The 21,809-nt window shown below is 43.9% G+C and overlaps 1 protein-coding gene across 1 annotated transcript in view; it reads left to right on the top strand.

Annotated features, from left to right (window-relative positions):
- Positions 1-21,809, top strand: part of Arl8b (ADP-ribosylation factor-like 8B) — a 35,938-nt gene that overhangs the window by 4,576 nt on the left and 9,553 nt on the right. Inside the window, exons 2-4 of the mRNA XM_013010541.1 lie at positions 17,091-17,171; positions 18,363-18,436; positions 19,621-19,714. Coding sequence (XP_012865995.1) covers positions 17,091-17,171; positions 18,363-18,436; positions 19,621-19,714 — 249 coding nt within the window. The remainder of the gene's footprint in view (positions 1-17,090; positions 17,172-18,362; positions 18,437-19,620; positions 19,715-21,809) is intronic.

Here is a 21,809-nt window from a genome sequence, read left to right as displayed (position 1 = left end):
AGGCTAGCGCTCTACCACTTAAGCCACAGCACCACTTCTGGCTTTTTTCTTTTTGCTTATGTGGTGCTGAGGAATGGAACCCAGGGCCTCATGCATACAAGGCAAGCACTCTACCACTGAGCCACCTTCCCAGCCCATCCTGGAATTTCTTTTTTTTTTTTTGTCGTTCGTGGGGCTTGAACTCTGGGCCTGGGCGCTGTCCTGTCCCTCAGCTCTTCAGCTCAAGGCGGGCGCTCTACCACTTGAGCTACAGTGTCACTTCCGGTTTTCTGGTGGTTTATTGGAGATAGGAGTCTCACGGTCTTTCCTGACCGGGCTGGCTTTGAACCACGATCCTCAGATCTCAGCCTCCTGAGTAGCTAGGATTACAGGCGTGAGCCACCAGCGCCCGGCTCATCCTGGAATTTCTTGACTAGGCCAGCTTTGAACTGCCATTCTCAAATCTCAGCCTCCTGAGTAGCTAGGATTATAGGTGGAGTCACAAGCACTTGACTTTATTATTAGCATTATTTTATTTTTATTTTCTTGTGAATCCTAGGGCTTGAACTCAGGGCCTGGGCACTATTTCTGAGCTTCTTTTGCTCAAGGCTAACACTATGCCACTTGAGCCACAGTACCACTTCTGCCTTTTTCTGTTTGTGTGGTACTGAGGAATCGAACCCAGGGCTTCATGCATACTAGGCAAGTACTCTACCACTAAGCCACATTCCCAGCCCTATTACTTTTTTTTTTTTTTTGATGGTCGTGGGGCTTGAACTCTGGACCTGGGCGCTGTCCCTGTGCTCTTCAGCTCAAGGTGAGCACTCTACTGCTTGAGCCACAGTGCCACTTCCAGTTTTCTAGTGGTTTATTGGAGATAAGCGTCTCATAGACTTTCCTGCCCGGGCTGGCTTTGAACCGTGATCCCCAGATCTCAGCCTCCTGAGGAGCCAGGATTACAGGCCTGAGCCACCAGCGCCCGGCTCTGTTACTTGTTTTTTAGGCTGCTCTTTTACTATGTAATCCATACATACTATGGAATCCATACAATCCTCATACTTTTGGTCTTTCTGCCTCAGCCTCCCACGTGATGGAAGGAGAAGTGGTGTACAACTTGTTGCTAACTGGAAAAATATTCCATGAAGAAGTTTATAACTGCAGAGATTTAGGAAAATATGCTATTTGGGAAGATGATGGAGGTCTGAGTCTTTGCTTTCTTTGAAACAGGGTCTTGTTACGTAGTTTGGGCTGGCCTCTTCCTCTTGAATGCAGGGATTATAGCTATTTTCCATTGTGTCCCGAGTAGTCTTTTTTTTTTTTTTAAAGAGTGTAGCGAGTTTAGCTGAGTAGTCTAGTTTTATAGATGTGGCTAAGAGAGCCACAGGACTAAGTGAAGTTCCAAAGCAATAAAACTAAAAAGTGGCATATATAAGTCTGTCTCTGCCACTTTTTAGTTTTATTGCTTTGGAACTTTTAGAATTCAAGGAACTTTTAGAATTCAAGGTATTAGCCCTTTAAAAGCTAGCTTAGGTTAGAACCAGAGCTTTGAATTGGGAGATCTTAATCCTTTAAAAATAGTTTTCAGGTGGGCCCTGGAGGCTCATGCCTGTAATCCTAACTACTTAGGAGTCTGAGTTATGAGAATCATGGCTCAAAGCCAACCTGAGCAGCAAAAAATGTGAAACTCTTATCTCAAGTAATCACCAAAAATCCAGAAGTGGAGCTGTGGCTCAAGTCAGGACACTAGCCTTGAACAGAAGAGCTCAGGGATGGTGCTCAGGCCCTGAGCTGAAGCCCCAGGCTGGGAAATTTTTTCATATATAATATACTTCTTGCTTGATTTTCTGTAGAGTTTTTGTTGTTTTTGCAATGCTGGGGGTCAAATGTAGGGCCTCAAATAGTCTAGGCATTTGCTCTGCCAGCAAGCTGTGCCCCTGCCCTTTGGATTTGTTTAGCATTGTAAAATATAGGCTTCATAAGCATGGACATTTGAGGGTTGTTATCTTTATGGACCTGAATTAACGCCTACCTCGTGTACTGTTGTGTGTGTGAGTTATGCATACATTCTGTGTACGGATTAGGTGGAACAATGTATGTAGTAGGAATAATGGAAATTCATGTTTAGACATTTAGAGAGCTATCTTAACCTGCCACTGTCAGTTACTGAACTACCTTTATTATGGAAAATGCGGAAGTAGTTTGAGAGAGAGTGTGTATGTGTATGGATATGTGCGTGTGCGTGTACCAATCCTGGGGCTTGAACTCAGGGCCTGGGTGCTGCTCCTGATTTTCTTCCCCCTTAAGGCTACTGGTTCACCACTTGAGTCATGTGATTTCACCATTGTTGCCTTTGGATTTTCTTCTCTTCCTAATTTAGGATTATATCGCCTGTCACAATTGTTACCACACTTTGTCTTTGTCCCTCTTAGAAATGTAAGTTCCACAGAGATGAGGCTTTGGCTGTTTTATGATGCTGCATCCCAGTGCCTGGTGCATAACTAGCTGTTTAAATCCTGAGAAAATGGCTATGAGAGCAACATGCATACTTTGTCTGCTTAAACTGTGAAGGAAAACTCTGTGAGTGATGGTTCAGAAGTAGGTATCCCGCATGGTCATTCATGTGCCTCATGGCGTCTGTGTGTGCGATAGAAATATTACCTGGCTTTATGATTGGTCCAGAATGCTTTTGCAGTTCCTCCCTCTTGCCCTGGCTCCTAGTGTGGTGTTGGAGAGTCCCTTGAATAAGACTGTTTTCTGACTTGGGCTCATGGCAGGAATTGATCTTGTGCTGTGCCTGGAGAGTAGAGTGGGTTTCATCCATCAACGAGGAGTAGCTTGGATATAATAGGAGCTCGCGCTTCTCTGATCGTTGGGGAGGGTACTATTGTTCAAGAAGGAACAGCAGGAAAGTAAAGGCAGTCCTGTGCAATCAGGTGGACAGTCAGGAAGGCTAAAGGACAGTAGTCATGTGGGTTTGGAATTCACCTTCAACCTAGCCTATAAAATAGGTGAGCTTTTATGAATTTGGGCTTCTTACCTACATATTAATCCTTTTAGGGTCTTATTTTGCCCCTTGATAAACATAACTCTTCAAAGTCCTGTGACTATAACTAGTTTTGCAATAAGGTATGAGCTCTTCTAGTGCTCCATATTTATTTTTAGCTCCTTTGACTTTTTGTTGCCAAACGTTGCATGTTAGCATTGCTTTGTGGATTAATATTGTAGTATCTTTCCTATGAATACTTGCATAGCTTAGAATATCTTTTGGCAGAATATGGAGGAGGGGCTTAAACTTCCTGTGGAAATTAGCAGGATGGATGTGGGGAGAAGGATGAAGGAAGTGGGCCTTCCATGGAGGTGTTTGACTGTGGTGCTGATGTGCAAGATCCCAGGCCAGGGTTCTTGGCCTACAGTACTTTGGTCTGCTGTTGATTGTCTTCCCTCAGATAGGCAGCATTGTCTTGCTCATTCTTCAGGGCCCAGAACTGTGAAGCCTTGCCCACCCTCCCTCCCTCCTTTGCTTTATGACACTTGTCCAGAGTGGTATGTCCTTTTTATCTGCCTCTACTTCCCCTGGGCTTGACAATGTGATAACAGTGTGCATCATTATTACTATTGTTGGTGGTGGTGTTTTCTTTTTTGAAACAGGGTTGTACTACGTAGCTTTGAACTCAAGATCTTCCTGCCTCAGCCTCCCCTGTGCTGGGGTTATGAGATTGCACCACTGTGCTTGACTTGAACTTATTTTCATGTTCAAACATAGTTCTGGGGTGTGTATGTGTGTATGTACACAAATGTATATACATACCAGTACCAGGAACTGAAACTTGGGGCCTCAGTTTTCTTGTTCATGCTTTTGCTGTTCTACCACTTGAGCCACGCTTCCAGTAATAGTGTATTCTTGATTGAGATCATGTGTCACTCTAGCTTTTTGCTGCACTTTGAAGACTTTGCCACACTCTTAGCTCTGATGATAATGAGTGGGATTGTAGGCAGTTCCTGAATTAATGATGATGTTAATATGGAGAACGCATTGCAGTTTGGAACCCGAGCAGTGTCCAGTGACTCAGGATTGCACTTAGAGCTGAGCTTCCCTGTGAAACAGGGCTGAGGATGCTGACTAAGGCTTCATAGAGCTTCTTCAGGGACAAGCAGAGACCCAGTGGAAAGGAGGAGCCATTGGAGGAGTGCACAGGTCAGGTGTGGCACAGCCCTCAGGATGCTCAGGCAGGAGTGAAGCAAATTCAAGGCTTGTCTGGCGTCTGGCCAGAGTGAGTTTGTAAGGCTCCAGCCACATAGATCCCTGTCTAGGCCTATGGGTAGACACAGACGTCTTATGCTAATGTGTGCACATACAGCTAAAAGTGTGCTGCTTTGTAGTTTATTTTAAGGAAATTACTAACACCTATTTTTATGCATTTTGTCTGAGTAACGTTAGTATTTTAAAGCATGAATGTTACTGGATAGTTTATGGTGGTGGTTGCAGACACAATGCTAAATCTGTATGATATTAATGGAAGAGATAATGTAAATTCACAAGGCAAAAGTAAATACGTGGAAGATGGCAAAAGAATTAATAGGTAAAAATCTAGGTTTTAATGTATTGTTTGCCATGGTTTGCTTCCTGCAGTCTTGAAAGAAACATTTTTTTTTCTTTTTTTGGTGGTTATGGGATTTGAACTCAGGACTTGTACTTGACTTGATAGGCAGGAGTTCTATCATTTGAACTATACACCCAGCCCCCCCCTTTTTTTGGGTCCGGTCTTGGGGCCTGAACTCTGGGCCTGGGAACTGTCCCTCAGCTCTCCAGCTCAAGGCAAGCGCTCTACCACTTGAGTCACAGTGCCACTTCCGGGTTTTTTCTTTTTGCTTATGTGGGGCTGAGGAATCGAACCCAGGGCCTCAGGCATGCAAGGCAAGCACTCTACCACTGAGCCAACTTCCCAGCCCCATCCCAGCCCTTTTTAAAGACTTTACTTACTGGGCATTGGTGGCTCATACCTATAATTCTAGCTACTTAGGAGGCTGAGATCTGAGGATGGCGGTTCAAAGCCAGCCCGGGCAGGAAAGTCTGTGAGACTCTTATCTCCAATAAACCACTAGAAAACCAGAAGTGGTGCTGTGGTTCAAGCAGTAGAGCACTCGCCTTGAGCTGAAGAGCGCAGCAATAGTGCCCAAGCCCAGAATTCAAGTCCCACGACCAACTCCCCCCCCCCAAAAAAAAAAAAAAGTGCTGAGATGGGGACTTGAAGGCTTGGTCTTTTCTCCACCTCCAGGTATCTGGATAACAAGTGTGAGCCACCAGTTTTGGCTTGTTTTTTTTCTGTCTCTCTCTGTCTCTGTCTCTCTGTCTCTTGTCTCTCTCTCTGTCTCTGTCTCTCTGTCTCTCTCTCTTCCCTCATCTCTCACCCCTTTCTCCGCCTGCCTGCCTGCCTGCCTGCCTGCCTGCCTGCCTGCCTCCTGACTGCCAGCCTGCCTTCCTTCCTTCCTTCCTTCCCTTTTCTCCCTTCTTTCTCCCTTTCTCTTCTCCTCCCTTCCCCTCCTTTCTTTTCTTTCTTTTAAAACAGGCCCAGGAGGGTGAGAAGGACTCAGTTTATAGCGGGTCTGCCTAGCAAGCTAGAGGATTTGAGTTTAAACCTTAGTAGCATCATCAATGAAAGAGAAAGAAAAAAGGGGGAAAAAAGTAAGCCTGGCCGGTCTCTAAAGAAAGGGAGTATTCCTTTTATGCTGTTCTTGTTTATTTCAAGGCCTAAGTGGCCACCAGTGGATGTCGAAGTTTCACTAAGCAGCGAAGTTTATTTTCCTGGAAGTAGAATATTTACAAAGTGCTTGTCACCAGCTAGATTTCTTCACAGCTTAGAACACTTCCCTGCATAAGTTCCTTCAAAGAAAGGGAGCTGAACAGCAAGCAGCATTAGTGGATGATCGTGTTGGGCCTGGGGATTCTGAGTTGGTTCCATTCCTGCAGCGGTGCCATCCTGCAAGGACTGGGGCAGTGGGCGCTGCGGGCTGGAAGGCGCTGTGGCCTCTTCTGTGCAGAATGAGTCTGTGGTCCTCATTCTAAACGGAGTACGGTTAAAAACATTGGTTCTTCAGGAACACTGTTTCCCCTTTCTGCTTATGTTCCGGCACATGAATCTTGTCTTTAATTCTCTCTTTAGTGAATATTGGATCAGGTATCCAGATTGCATAGATGTGAATGAAAGGGGCGGGTAGTAGGGAGGGGTTGGGGTAGGGGTGGGGTGGGCTGGATATTAACACTGAACACCAACAGGAGCAGTGTGATTAGACAGGTCGTCCTGCAGGGAGATTGGTGGTGCACGCTGATGGGGCGTGCTCACAGCCACTTCAGTGGACGGACACATTCCCAAAGACTGTTTCCCAGAGGCTTGGAGCAGCGCGAGCTCCTGCTTCATCACGGCCCACCATTCAAGTGGGAACTGTGACATGCTGCTGCATGGGTAGGGATGTTCACTGGTAAGTGAATTCAGATAGGCAAGTTGGAGTTTTCTTAGGCAGTTTTCTGGTCACGCATCAGAGAGGCCATTATTAGAGTGCTGGTAAGGGAAGGTGTAGTGAGCACAGGAAGTGGTCATTAGAGACTTTCATGTTGAATGTTCTTTAGGAATAGAGGTTAGCAGGCAGGAGAGTTGAGGCTCCTAATTGAAAGTGGTTTGCAGAGTGGTGTAATCCCAGGCTGCCTTCTAAAGGAGGTCACTGCCAAGTAGCTCGTTAGTATTCACAGGCAGTGAGAATTAATTAGTTTTTTCAAACGAGTTAGAATTGGAATGGCCACCAGACACTTAATTAGCTATTGGAGAGCAGAAATATGCCATTATACTTCATTTCATTTATTTATTTTTGCCAGTCGTGGGGCCTGAACTCTGGGCCTGGGCGCTGTCCCTCAGCTCTTCAGCTCAAGGCTAGTGCTCTACCACTTGAGCCACAGCACCACTTCTGGCTTTTTCTGCTTATGTGTTGCTGAGGAATCGAACCCAGGGCCTCATGCATGCAGGGCAAGCACTCTACCACTGAACCACCTTCCCAGCCCACCATTATATTTTATAAAAAGTGTTACCTAGAGAATTTTTATCTGATACCTAATGCCAGAGAAAATGTCTTCCACTCAGTTTAATGTTTTTATCTAAATAGAATTTAGGATCCTGCTGTTTGAGGTGTTACATATTCTCATTTTGTAAAAACTTCCCAATAGTTTACTTGAACAATAAACAGACTTTTGCACTACTGTCCCTCAAGGCAAACTTGATTGATTAGAAAATTTCCTTAAACTTATTAGCTGCATGAGAAATAGGCCACACAAAGCATCCTTTGCAATTTTAGCTCTAGAAGTTGAATCTTCCTTCCTTACCCCTGGGTTTCGAGAGCCCCAGCCTAGAAGTACACCGAGAGCCCTGCTGCCGGCCCCGGCCTAGAAGTACACCGAGAGCCCTGCTGCCGGCCCCGGGGCGGTGCTGGAACCATACAGCACATCGTAGAAGTACTCCGAGAACCCTGCTGCCGGCCCCGGAGCAGTGCACCGATGGCTCACCCCTGTAATCCTAGCTACTCCAGAAGCTGAGATCTGAGGATCATGGTTTGAAGCCAGCCCTGGCAGGAAAACCTGTGAGACTCGTATCTCCATTAAACTATGCTGTAAAAGTAGGAAGTGGTGCTGTGGCTCAAGTGGTAGAGAGCTAGCTAGCCTTGAGCATAGAGAGACTTAGGGACAGCGCTCAGGCCCTGAGTTCAAGCTCCATAATCAAATTTTGCATTTAAGGGTGCAGTATGATGTTTCAGTACATTTATTGTGTAGTGTGGAAATCAGGTTAAACATAGTTCCTTTAATCAATCAATTAATTAATTTCCTGTGTTGGGAATGGAACCCAGAGATGGAAGAGATGTGAGGTGCTTGCTTTATCTATTACTAAGCTGTACCCCCCACCCCCTGTTGCTTCTTTGTGGTGAACATATTCCAGATCCTTTCTTCTATTTGTTTGAAATACGCAGTGCATTATCATTATCTAGAGGCGTCCTACAGATATTAAATTGTGGTTAATGGCTTCAGAGCAGCTTTTCTGGACCACTCAATCACCTCAAGTATCTTCCTTGTTTTGTGCAGCACAGTTATCAACCGATAATTTTGTATTCATTTCTTAGTTTTCCTTCTCTCATTAAATAGCTGGATGACTAAGTGAGTGCATTGGGGGAGAGGCAGAGTAGGGAAGAGTGAACAGTAGTAAGGATTTGTGAACCACTGGGCACAGGTTAATGATCTATGCTGGCACAGGTACTCAGGAGGCTGCCAGTGGCTAACGCTTGGAATCCTACCTACTCTCAGGAGACTGACATCCAGAGTATGGGGAGTTTGAGGCCAGGCAGAAAACTGGAACTGGAGGCATGGCTTAGGTGGTTGAGCATAAGGCCCTGGGTTCAAACCCCAGTACTATATACAAATTAGTTTACCTGCTTGAGGAGAACACCTAAGACATCTTTGTCTGCAGATGCCACATGCATCACAGGCAATTTGGCTTGATAGGCAGCGTGAATCATTGACCATGGCATGTCTGTATGTGGCCCCTGTGCACACAGGGGCTGCCTAGCGAGAATGTAAGGCATTCCTCGCTCTCTCAGGCTGGTGAGGCATTTATTTCAAGATGGATTATCTTTGTATTGTTGCACATTGTGCTGGTTTTGAAAGAACAGTCTTGGACGGTTACAACTTTGCAGATAGATATTTCCCTTCACAGAAGTAAATTTCTGAGTTTTATCTGGTGTGGTAGCTGTGTTAAAAAATATGGGCTATTGGAAGAAAATATGCCTTCATTGATTGTATATGGTATTGATATGGATTCTGAAGTGTTAAAATCTTTGTATGCTACTTAATTCACTGTTATGACTATTGAAGATTATTCATACTCCCAAATAAACAAAAGCTTACTGGCATTTTGAGTGACTTTTTTTTTTTTATAAGATGCATCTAGCAAGATTTTTAACATACAAGTTTTAACTAAGGTCCTATGGCAAAGAATAGATCTGTAGTTTGAAGATTTATGATAAAATGGAGGACGAAAATTGTCTTTGGGAATATGTAAGAATTGATTGTCCAGAGTGTTCTGAAATTAGGAGAAAAATGACTGTTACATGATCTTTGAAATGTTACTGCAGTGATTGTGAGCACTTGGGAACCTTCAGAAAGCATTGTAAAGAGAATGTCATATCTAACAGGATATACGTGTTCACAGTGACACTCTGTAAAAAAGATGTGTTAATGTGGTATAGGCTTAATAAAATTAGGAGGCATGTAGGCTTGGAAGGTATATATGATGTTCACTTTTTAGCTTAGAAGCAAATAGTAAAATGTTGAAGAAGATGGAAAATTCTTGACAACAAATAGGGATGTCAGCCAAGAGACCTTTTCCTTACACCAAAGCCATCTTAAGTAAAGTAGATGGTTTGTTTCCTATGTGCAGACTTGTATATTAATGTTCTTTGGCTAGTGGTTATGACTTTAATACTTGGTCCTGAACTCCTTGTCGGAATTCCTTATGATTGTCCTCTTCTTTTCCCTTCCCACCCGTCTCCTTTTTTCTTTTGGTTCTCTTCCCCCCTTTCACTGGGTCTCATACTAGACAAGGGTTCTACCACTGAATATACCCATAATCCTGATGTTCTTTCTCTTCCTAATGTAAATTGAGTTAGTAGAGAGCTTTGGCCGGTAATTACACTTCTTAGGGAAATGATGAAAGCAAGATAATGTAATAAAATTGAAAAATGAGTATTGGTAATAATAGTGATTCATGTTTGAGTTTTAAGATTTGAAGGAGGCTGGGCGCCGGTGGCTCACGCCTGTCATCCTAGCTACTCAGGAGGCTGAGATCTGAGGATTGTGGTTCAAAGCCAGCCCAGGCAGGAAAGTCCATGAAACTCTTATCTCCAATAAACTGTAAGTGGCGCTGTGGCTCAAGTGGTAGAGCGCTAGCCTTGAGCTGAAGAGCTGAGGGACAGCACCCAGGCCCAGAGTTCAAGACCCACGACCGACAAAAAAAAAATAAAAGATTTGAGGGAAAAACACCCAACTTGCCAATTTATTGCTTGCATGGTCTCACTTGTTAAATGTATGAATTTTGACAAAGAACTCATTGGCCTGGCACCAGTGCCTCACACCTGTAATCCTAGCTATTCAGGAGGCTAAGATCTGAGGAGTGAGGTTCAAGGCCAGCCCCGACAGGAAAAAGCCTGTGAGACTTTTTTTTTTTTTTTTTGTGTGTGTGTGTCAGTTGTGGGGCTTGAACTCCAAGCACTTTACCATTTGAGCCACAGCACCACTTCCAGTTTTCTAGCGGTTTATGGGAGATAATAGTCTTATGGAGTTTCCTGCCCAGGCTGCCTTTGAACCGTGATCCTCTGATCTCAGCCTCCTGAGTAGCTAGGATTACAGGCATGAGCCTCCAGCCCCCGGCTCCTGTGAGACTCTTATCTCCAATTAACCACCAGAAAACTGGAAGTGGCACTGTGGATCAAGTGGTAGAGCGCTAGCCTTGAGCTGAAGAGCTGAGGGACAGTACCCAGGCCCAGAGTTGAAGCCCCACGACTGACCAAAGCAAAACAAAACAAAAAAACAACAAACCCATTGGTTTTTCTGTCCAAGAGGAGAAATTTAATATTAGACATTTGTGGTGCTCCTTATTTCATTTTCTATTTACAAAGCAGTTAGTACCCAACCCCTAAAACTTGTTTTTTTTTTTGGTGGTGCTAGTCCTGGGCTGGCCCGGGGCACTGTCCCTGAACTTTTTTTTGCTCAAGGTTTTTGCTGTACCACTTGAGCCACAGCTCTACTCTGGCTTTTCTGGAAGTTTATTGGAGATAAGATTCTTATAGACTTGCTTGACCAGGCTGGCTTTGAACCATGACCCTCAGATCTTAGCCTCCTGAGTATTAGGATTATAGATATGAGCCACTGGTGCCCAGCAGTTCAATAAAAATTTTGAAGCCTTAATAAAACATTTTTATTAAAAAAACTGGTTGTTGCAGGGTGCCGGTGGCTCACCTGTGTAACCCTAGCTACTCAGGAGGCTGAGATCTGAGGATGGCTGTTCAAAGCCAGCCTGGGCAGCAAAGTCTGTGAGACTCTTATCTCCAATAAACCACTAGAAAACCGGAAGTGGTGCTGTGACTCAAGCAGTAGAGCGCTTGCCTTGAGCTGAAGAACTGAGGGACACCGCCCAAGCCCAGAGTTCAAGCCCCACGACCAACAAAAAAAACCCCAACCCCCCCCCCAAAAAAAAACACCTGGTTGTTCGTCAGAGAAGGTACTTTTTCACCATCTCTTTGTGTACCACGCGTGTCTTGCTAGATGACCACTGCAGATGGTTGGGTCGGCCACAGTGGAACTTTTTTTTGGATGTAGCAGGCCTCACCGTTTATAAGCAGTCAAAAGCATTGTAATCTTGGGCACATTGAACTTCTTTCAAGGAATAGTTGCTTCTCCCATTGTCTTAATTCCTCATTTCAGATACAGGGCCTTCCTGTATTAACTTTTATCATAGTTTATCTCTTTTAAATTCTGTACCCTTTTCTGAATAAAAATAGCCTCATTTCTGAACTCTCTAGTAGTAAATGTAAATAAGTTCCACTGGTAGAGTAGAACTTTTTGAAACCTGGTCTGTTAGTATACTAATAAATCTGGGAGAAAGACAGCCAGCTTTTCTAGTGTTATGGACACTCAGTATTTAAATGACAAGTCTATGAATAAAACACAGCCATAAGTGTTAGGAGTGGGAAGGGAGTTTGGAGAGCCTCCTGAAATCCAGGAAGCTGACTTTCAGAGCTGGTCATTTGAGCTTGCAGCAGTCACGCGCCAGTGGTGTCTATAGCCCCGCCCACCATCACAGGAGAGTTGAATTCCCCATGGTATCATTTCTGTGTTGCAAAGTGATGGTCAGTTTATGCACTTAAGCTGTATCAGAAGACAGTCATGGAAGCAAAGTGCTTATTTCTGGACCCTTCCTTCCACCTTAACAATTAGATCTTAAGAATAATGAGACTTTCAACAAATGAGTTAATTTGTTTTTGCCTTGGCTATTCTCATCTGAGAAATAAGGATAATGCTACTCATTTTATAGAGTTGTTATAAGAATTAAATAGTTAATACTGATTAGCTAGCCTGAGGCTGAGGCAGGAGGATTAATAGTTTGAGGTCAGCCTGGGCTACATAGGGAGGCTTCAAAAAGGGCCGGAGGTACAGTTCAGTGGAAGATACAGATGTCTGAGCGCAGACCCCAGTATTGCCCCAACAACAGCAGAATTAGTGCTGTTCGATGTTTACTAAGTGCTTACGACAGTACTTGGTGTTACGTTCATTAGATTTGGTAAGTAAAATCATATACAATTAGTACTTTCAAAACATGAATATGTTTTCCAAGTTAGTTTCATGACAACGTAGAAATAAATTCTCAGAAGTGGAAGTATGGCAGAAGTGGTAGAGCGCTAGCTATGAGCAGCAAAAAGCCAACAAAGAGTGTGAGGCCCTGACTGAATTCAAGCCCCAGTACTAGCACTTCAAGTCTTCACAAGCATTGAAAATGATGATTAAGATCTGCCTAGGCTGGGAAGGTGGCTCAGTGGTAGACTGCTTGCCTAGCATGCATGAAGCCCTGGGTTCCATTCCTCAGTACCACATACTCAGAAAAAGCTGGAAGTGGTGCTGTGGTTCAGGTGTTAGAGCAAAAGAAGCTCAGGGACAGCGCCCAGGCCCTGAGTTCAAGCCCCATGACTCAGGGGTGGGGTGGTGAGCTGACGCTAGCCAAGTAGCACATATGTCTATTTCTGTAAAGCAGTGACCCTGCACAATCCGTATTTTGGTAGGAGAGAATCAGTGTTTTCCTCCTCTGCAGCATGATCTTACTTCCTACAAGTACTTTGTAATGTCTTGCTACACTCAAGGACTTGATTGAGTAATTGGAGTTGTTGCAAATTGTCAGTGTCTGTCAATAATTCATGTGTGGAATAATGATGAACAAAGAGGTGAGTGAATGCCAGAGAGCCCAGAGACTCCACTGCGGCCTCTCTCGTTTCCTCAGGGTGCCACACAAGAATGCAGGCGCTCACCGTGCTAGAAGGGTCTTCAAGGGTAGCTCAACCACTGCCCTTCCCCCCTTTTTAACGTTGTTTTTCGTTTTTCCATATAGCCCACACAGGTTCTGAACTTGATTTTCCTATCTCATCCTCTCAAGCGCTGGGACTGCTGGCTTGTCCCACCCTGCCTGGCTAGCTTGTCTTTCTTTGTTTTATTTTTTTGTGTTTTATTATTTTTCTGCCCTCTGATTTAGCTTAGTTCATTGCTACAACTGCTAAAAGGATTGTGAAAAACTGATAACACATCAGATTGTGTCCCATAAATTGTGTGTAAGAAATTAGGAAGCTTTTTGTGTAAGTTTGAGAAAAAGCTCATTACCTGAAAAGTTGAGCTACCTTTCCTAGCAGCTTCATGGTGCGATAGGACCACTACTAGAATGAACGGAGGTATAATCTCACTGAGGCCTCTCTCTTGAGGTTGGTCTTATTACCACATATAGTAATTAAATTACTATGAAAATCCTTATACAGAGACCTGCAGAAAACCAACCATTATTGAATCATGTGACCATGGAATTGTTTCCTGTTGCATTGTCAAGACTGGTTGTGTCAGTGACTCATTCCTGTAATCCAGCTGAGATCCAGAGGGTTGAAGTTTGAAGCCAGCCCAGGCAGAAAAGTCCTTGAGAGTACACCTCTAAAGCCACAGAGAAGAGGGCAGTAGACACTCAAGATGGCTCTAATAAAAATGATAATACTCTGTGTGCACGTGGCTCACACCTGTAATCCTAGCTAGTCAGGAAGCTGAGATCTGAGGGTCACAGCTTGAAGCCTTAGGAAAGTCCTAAGACTAGCTCCAATGAATACCAGGAAATCAGAAGTGGCTCTGTGACTCAAAAATGCCAGAGATCTAAACTTGAGTGAAAAAGCTCAAGGACAGCAACCAGGCCCTGAGTTCAAGCCCCAAGACCAAGACTAACAACAACAACAAAAGCCGAGCCTGATACCAAGTATTAGTAAGGAAGAGAAGTTGGAGCCTTTATACAATATTGTGGGGAGTACAAGATGGTGCAGTCACTGGATACATCTGTCAATTCCTCAGAAAGTGAAACGTAAGACTTACAATGTTTCCTGGTTGTTTGGGTGTGTGTGTGTGTGTGTGTGTGTGTTTGGGTGTGTGTGTGTGTGTGTCCGTATTCAGTAGAAATGGAAATATCATTTAAAACTTGTATATAAATGTTCATTGATAGCATTATTCAGAATAGCCCTGTGAGAAAAACTTTTAAAATTTAATTTTATTGCCAAGGTGATACATAGAAAGAAGGGTTACAGTTAATATGTAAGGTAATGAGTCCATTTCTTGTTGAACATTGTTACCCCCTAAAAGCTGTCTTTTCTGTCCAAGTGGATTGCTTAAAAGTTTCTGCTTTGTCTGGGGCTTGGCTCTTGTTGATTATTCTGCTGAGACTGTAGGGTGATAAAGAGGAACTGCTTTGGGGTTAGGAAGGCTTTTTGAAATGTAAGGGTTTTTGTCTTAACGGGATTTAAGATCTACCTCAGAAATAGCAGAGGGTGTGGGTGTTTTGAGATCACTTATCTACTGTTAATCTTATATATTTCAGTGTTTTAATGGTCACCTTATGTAAATACTTACCCAATTCAAACTAGCAGATTGTGAACCTTGAGCTCTGTCAATTTGCTTTAGCTATAAATAAGGGAGCCAGCCGGGCGGTGGCTCAAGCCTGTAATCCTAGCTACTCTGGAGGCAGAGATGTGTGGATCTGGTTCAAAGCCAGCCCCAGCAGGAAAGTCCTGAGACTCTTATCTCCAATAAAACCACTAGAAAACTGGAAGTGGTGCTGTGGCTCAAGTGGTAGAGCACTCTCCTTGAGCTGAAGAGTACAGGGACTGCGCCCAAGCCGAGTTCAAGCCCCATGACCGACCCCCGACCCCCCCCCCCCCCCCCCAAAAAAAAAAAGGAGCAAAATTCCTGCTCTGTGCACTTGTTTGCCAGATTTCTTGCTGCTGGTGCACTCTTATGCTGAAGAAGGTTTTGCCTTGGTGAGACAATCTTCCAACCCTCCCTCTCTCTCTCCCTCCCTCCCTCCTTCCTTCCTTCTTTCCATTCCTCCCTCCTTCCCTCCCTTCCTCTTTTTTTTTATTGTAAAGGTGATGTACAGAGGGGTTACAGTTACATACGTAAGCTGAACAAGCATATTTCTTTTTGAAAGTGTAACCCCCTCCATCATTTTTTCCTTGCGCCCCCCCCCTTGTACAGTTCACGTCCAGCAAGTGTCTAATGAGTATGAGTGTTGCATTGGCTCACCCGTTGTCCCATCATTTCTGTGATTCCCCTTTCCTCTGCAAATCAGATAAACTTACATTTAAGACAAAGCGTACAGAAATCAAAACCAGTGACAAGGCAAAAAACAAAGGAAAAAAGAAAGAAAAAGAACTGCAGAGAGTACATTACAAAACCCTCTTGTTTACATTTCTTGGAGTTCATTTTTTTTTTTTTTTGTCTGTTCTGAGGCTTGAACTCTGGGCCTGAGTGCTGTCCCTCAGCTCTTCAGCCCAAAGCTACAGTGCCACTTCCGGTTTTCTGATGGTTTATTGGAGATAAGAGTTTCTCAGAGTTTCCTGCCCGGGCTGGCTTTGAGCCATGATCATCAGATCTCAGCCCCCTGAGTAGCTAGGATTACAGGGGTGAGCCACCGGCGCCCGGCTTGGAGTTCATGTTGATTAGCTTCATTTTATATGGTCATATATACCCAGCTATTGAACAATTGTGATCCTCTGCTGAGAATATCATAGACATATTCTAGTTATTACAAACAAGGGAAACCATGCAGCCTGTGTTTCTTTAGGTCTGGCTTGGTTTGTTAAATATAATTTTTTCTAAGTCTTTCCATTACCTTACAAATGGGGCAATGCCATTCTTTCTGATGGAAGCATAGAATTCCATTATGTATCTATGCCACATTTTCTTTCTTTTTTTTTTTTTTGGGGTCCTGTCATGGGGCCTGAACTCTGGGCCTGGGCGCTGTCCCTCAGCTCTTCAGCTCAAGGCTAGCGCTCTACCACTTAAGCCACAGTGCCACTTCCAGCTTTTTTTCTTTTTTCTTATGTGGTGCTGAGGAATTGAACCCAGGGCCTCATGCATGCAAGGCAAGCACTCTACCACTGAGCCACCTTCCCAGACCCATGCCACAATTTCTTGATCCATTGTAGGGACATCTGGGTTGGTTCCTTATTTTGGCAATGTAGATAATGTTGCAAGGAATGCTGTAGTACTGGTAGCTTTACTGTGGCCTTGTTTGTGGCCAGTTGGGTAAATGTCTACAATCCTTTTTGTGGCTATCAATGTGATTAGTGGAGAGCACATTTATAAGAGCCTCAAATGGAAACAATTCAGATGTCCGCCAAGTAGCAAAAAGGTAAAGTAAAAGTGGTATATCCATATGTAAAATGGTGTACAGCCATAAAATAATACCTAGGGTAACCTGTAATCACAAATCTAGTAAGTGAACACTCAAGAAAAAAACGGAGCACCTAGCTATAAAATGTTCTATATATGATATCTAATTACTTGGGAAAGGATAGTTTTTGTTTTTTTGGTCAGTCATGGCGCTTGAACTCTGAGCTTGAATGCTGTCCCTCAACTCTTCAGCTCAAGGTGAGCACTCTACCACTTGAGCCAAGGCACAACTTCTGGTTTTCTGGTGGTTACTTGGAGATAAGAGTCTCACAGACTTTTCTGTTCAGGCTGGCTTTGAACCGCGATCCTCAGATCTCAGCTTCCAGAACAGTTAGGGTTACAGGTGTGACCAGCCTGAAATATTGAATGCTAATCTTAAGACATTGAGATTGGAAGCAAAGATAAAATAACTGAGAATTTGATTAGATAAAATAACTGAGAATTTGCTTACTGAGCTGATTATAAATGTACCACTGATGCTAACGTTGTGCTAGAAAGTTATGCAGTGTTATAACTACACACATTGGCTAATCTAACTTGTTATGTTTTGTTTGTTTAGTCTGGCCAGTTCAGTGAAGATATGATACCCACAGTGGGTTTCAACATGAGGAAAGTCACCAAAGGAAATGTCACAATAAAGGTACGTTAGCTTCTTCCCATGCTCCGCTTCAGTTGCTGCCATGGACAGCTGGAAAAGTTGCTGTTTGTTGCTCTGATGTTTCTGTGTTTGTGGGTGCTAAGTGATGCTTGGGCATTTACACTCTGAAAGTGTAACTTCACTCCAGAAGTGTTATTGCAGTATGTTTATTTGTCTTAATAGATCAAAACATGTAAGAGTTTAAATAATAAATGCCAGTTTTTAAAAAAGTAAGCATATGTGTTAGCGTAAGTACATTGGAAATGTAAGGAAAGAAAATCCCACTTTCAGTGTTTAGGTTTGTGGTAACAGACAAATAATGTTTTATGCTAGAAAATAATTATTTGTAATACTGGAAGTTGAATATACTATTTATGGTAACAAATATGATAACCCAGTTTTTCCTCTGTTTTAGTAGTAAGCTGAACATTAAGATGAGAAATTATAGCGTAGGAAAAAGCTCACTAGTTTTTAACATGATTTTCTCTTTTTTTGCTGTGCTAGAATCACATCAGGGCCTACATAGGCAAGTGCTGTCTTATTAAGCTATGTCCTTACTGTTATCCTGACAAACCTGAGTGTTTCAGCTTTAAATCCTGGACTGTTGAACTGTTTACCAGGGACAGTATTTCAACATCAACATTTTTCTGTGATGGTTTTGATTCATTACTTTGAAGTTTACTTTTTCACAGTTTGAATCATAATGATCATTTCCTCCTCCAATTCGTGTGGTTCACAAAATCTGTTCACTGAATTTTCTCTGTGGCTTTTCTGAGGAAGCTCCTCATTTAGTTGTGTGTCTGTCTGCTTGCATTTTACAGTGACGGTGCCTGAGTTGGAAATCTTGAAAATGAATACTATGACAAGTTTTATGCAGCCCTGTGTCTAGCATGTTTCTCTACAGAGCAGGCATAATAATGAAATTCCAGTATAGATGGTGGATGTTCTGTATCTCACACGGTTGTAATCCCAAGCCCTTTATCTTCAGTATTAGATGTATTGGTTAACAGGCAATGGGGATGAGTATAAACCACCAAGAATTTACATATTAAGAGTTTGTTTAGGCTCAGGAGTTTGGGAGCACTTTGACTCTGGCACTGTGAAGTTGAGCATGTCTCCGGTTCTTCTGATATTTTCCCACTCAGTGAATAATTTGAATTGTGTTTATAATACTTGTCTTGTTTTCGTTTATAGATCTGGGACATAGGAGGGCAGCCTCGGTTCCGGAGCATGTGGGAGCGATACTGCAGAGGAGTCAACGCGATTGTGTAAGGTTTTTTCAAGTCAGTTTTGGGTTCAATGAAAAAAGTTTAATACTTCCAAAGGCTCAACCTGTGTCTCGGACAATAAAAGTCTTTAGCTGCTGGGCGCTGGTGGCTCATGCCTGTCATCCTAACTACTCAGGAGTCTGAGGTCTGAGGATTGTGGTGGTTCTAATCCATCCTGGGCAGGAAAGTTAGTGAGACTTATCTCCAATTCACCACCAGAACACAGAGGAAGTAGCACTGGATCAAAGTGGTAGAATGCTAAAAAGACCTCAGGGACAGTTCCCAGGCTCTGAGTTCAAGCCTCACAACTCTTCTCCTCCACGTCCCCCCAAAACTCTTTAGCTAATTTCTCAGTATGCTTTATTAGTATGCGATTTAGAGAGAAATTACAGAAAAGTATTACTTCTAGAACAAGAGCTTGCTTTTCATTATTTGTGTATGCAGCTGACAATATACATGTTGACCTTTTCTTTATCTAGGACTTGTATTTTGATGGAAATTTCCTGTATGGGGAACAGATACATTTCTTTTTCTGTTTTTCCTTTCTTTTTTGGGGAGGGGGGGTTGGTTGTGGGGCTTGAAATCAGGGCCTGGGCACTGTCCCTCAACTCTTCAGCCCAAGGCAAGCCCTCCACCACTTGAGCCACAGCACCACTAGTGGTTTTCAGGTAGTTTATTGGAGATAAGAGTCTCATGGCCAGTCGGGCGCCTGTGGCTCATGCCTGTAATCCTAGCTACTCAGGAGGCTGAGATCTGAGGATTGTGGTTCAAAGCCAGCCTGGGCAGGAAAGTCCATGAAACTCTTACCTCCAGTAAACCACTAGAAAACTGGAAGTGGCACTATAGCTCAAGTGGTGGTAGAGCACTTGCCTTGATCTGAAGAGCTGAGGGACGGCGTTCAGGCCCAGAGTTCAAGCGTCATGACTGACAAAAAAAAAAAAAGAGTCTCACAGCCTTTCCTGCGCGGGCTGGCTTTGAACTTGGATCCTCAGATCTCAGCCTCCTGAGAAGCTAGGGTTACAGGCGTGAGCTACTGGCACCGGGCTCATTGTTTTTTTAATACTAAAATCCCTGCCACAATTCCAACAACTTCAATAAAGCAAATTTAAATGAAATTGAATGTCTAATTCTGTCATCTGGATATGTGGAGAAGGCATATTGAGATCACTCTGTTTTCTTCATAGTTACATGATCGATGCGGCAGATCGTGACAAGATAGAGGCCTCTCGAAATGAACTACACAATCTCCTAGATAAACCCCAGTTACAAGGAATCCCAGTAAGTACGGGTGACAGATTGCATTCGTAAATTAGAGGACGATAGTCATCCCTCACTGTCCAGCCACAGAGGTTGGCCCACAGGACCCCAAAGATACAAAGATCTGAAGAGCTTAGATTCGGTGAGACTGTGTCTCACTGTGTAGCCAGGCTGGCCTCTGATTTGAGGTTTAGTCTCCCTCGTGTCAGGATTATAGGAGTTTGCTGCCACACCCAGTTCCTCAGGTCCTTTGTGTACAATGACATACATGGAATTTATAGAGACCTTACACGCATCCTGTATACTTTAAAGTCATCTCTAGGTGATTAAAATGCCTAATAAATTCAGGTGCGATATGTAATTATTAAGAGTATGATGAGAAGAAAGTCTGCATGTTTGGTATAGTTGTAATTGTTTTTTCTTCTCCTTTTGGTGGTATGGGGTTTTATATTTGTTAGGCACAAGCTCTACCATTTTGTCAGTTGTGGGGCCTGAACTCTCTCTCAGCTATTCAGCTCAAGGCTAGCACTCTACCACTTGAGCCACAGCCCCACTTCCGGGTTTTTCTGCTTATGTGGTGCTGAGAATCAAACCCAGGGCCTCATGCATACAAGGCAAGCGCTCTACCACTGAGCCACCCAGCCCCGGTGTTCTACTATTTTATCCAAATGTTTTTGACATGCTGTTAGTTGAATCCCTGGATGCAGCGCCTATGAATTTAGAGGGTTGTGTAATACACTTGAAGTTAGTAAGAGTTGTTCCTTTTAAAAGTCTGGAACGTTCATTATTATTGAGCACCTGCCATATCTTAGATCTTGTGCTGTTTGCATATGTCTCAATCAGGTGTCTACTACAATGCAGCATGCACACTGCTCAGCACTGTGTGTGTTGCTATGCAGTGTCTCCTGGAGTTTGTGGGTTGGATAGTCTCAAACACTTCAAAGATGCACTTCTGACAATAACTATGAACACAGGTGCAAAGGACTTTTAGAATTTTACATTAAAGGATTTGGAGAATTGTAAGCTCTAGGCCCTGAGTTCAAGCCCCAGTACTACCAAAAAAAAGTTGTAAGAGGGAAGATTTGATCTAGTTCAAAGGGGAGAAGAAGGCTTTGAGGAAGTGTGTGAAGTGGCATCTGAAGGATATATTAGACTGGGAAGGAAGTGGGGTGGAGTCAGAAGGAGAGGGTTCCTGCAAAGGCCCTTTGGTGAGAAGCAGGCCCCAGGCCCCAGAGCAGTGCAGAGCAGAGCAGAGCTGAGAGTGGAGGCCCGGCAGTGTGCCCTGCCATGCTGCACCTGGGACACTAGAGGCCGCACTGCACAGAGCTGAGGAACCATTTATGGTTTGAGCATATTACTGTATTATAGCCAGGGGTGTACTGAAACTGGGTGCAGTGTGATATACCTGTAGTCCCAGCACTCTGAAGGTATAGGTAAGGGGATTGAGAACAGCTGTGCTACATAGTGGAGGAATAAAGAACCTCCGTGGTCAAGAAGGGCACGTGGGGGCTGGGAAGGTGGCTCAGTGGTAGAGCGCTTGCCTTGCATGCCTGAAGCCCTGAGTTCGATTCCTCAGCACCACATAAGCAAAAAGAAAAAAGCCGGAAGTGGCGCTGTGGTTCAAGTGGTAGAGCGCTAGCCTTGAGCTGAAGAGCTGAGGGACAGTGCCCAGGCCCAGAGTTCAGGCCCCACGACCGGACCCAAAAAAAAAAAAAAGAAGGGCACGTGGGGAGGAGTGTTACAGGAAGCTGTTTCAGTAGCTCTGGCAGCTGCTCAGGAGGCCGAGATCTGAGGATCATGGTTCAAAGCCAGCCCGGGCAGGAAAGTCTGTGAGACTCTTACCACCAGAAAATTGGAAGTGGCGCTGTGGCTCAAGTGGTAGAGTGGTATCCTGAAGCTGAAAAGCTGAGGGACAGTGCTGAGGACCAGAGTTCAAGCCCCACTACTGATGTCCCCCTCAAAAAAAAAATAGCTCTGGCAGATTGCAGAATATTGGACTAATCCCTATGGGTCCACCAGAATATTGGACCAGGGTGGTGGTACAGGCAAGATGGAGGGAAGGAAAGTGATTTTAGAAGAAAAATTCTTAGATGGAGGGTGGTACTTTTTTGAGCTA

This window comes from Dipodomys ordii, unplaced genomic scaffold (genome assembly GCF_000151885.1).
Source record: "Dipodomys ordii isolate 6190 unplaced genomic scaffold, Dord_2.0 Scaffold12, whole genome shotgun sequence".
NCBI classification, from domain to species: domain Eukaryota; kingdom Metazoa; phylum Chordata; class Mammalia; order Rodentia; family Heteromyidae; genus Dipodomys; species Dipodomys ordii.
The sequence above is the reverse complement of the archived record's forward strand: the minus strand, read 5'-3'. Positions and strand labels throughout refer to the sequence as shown.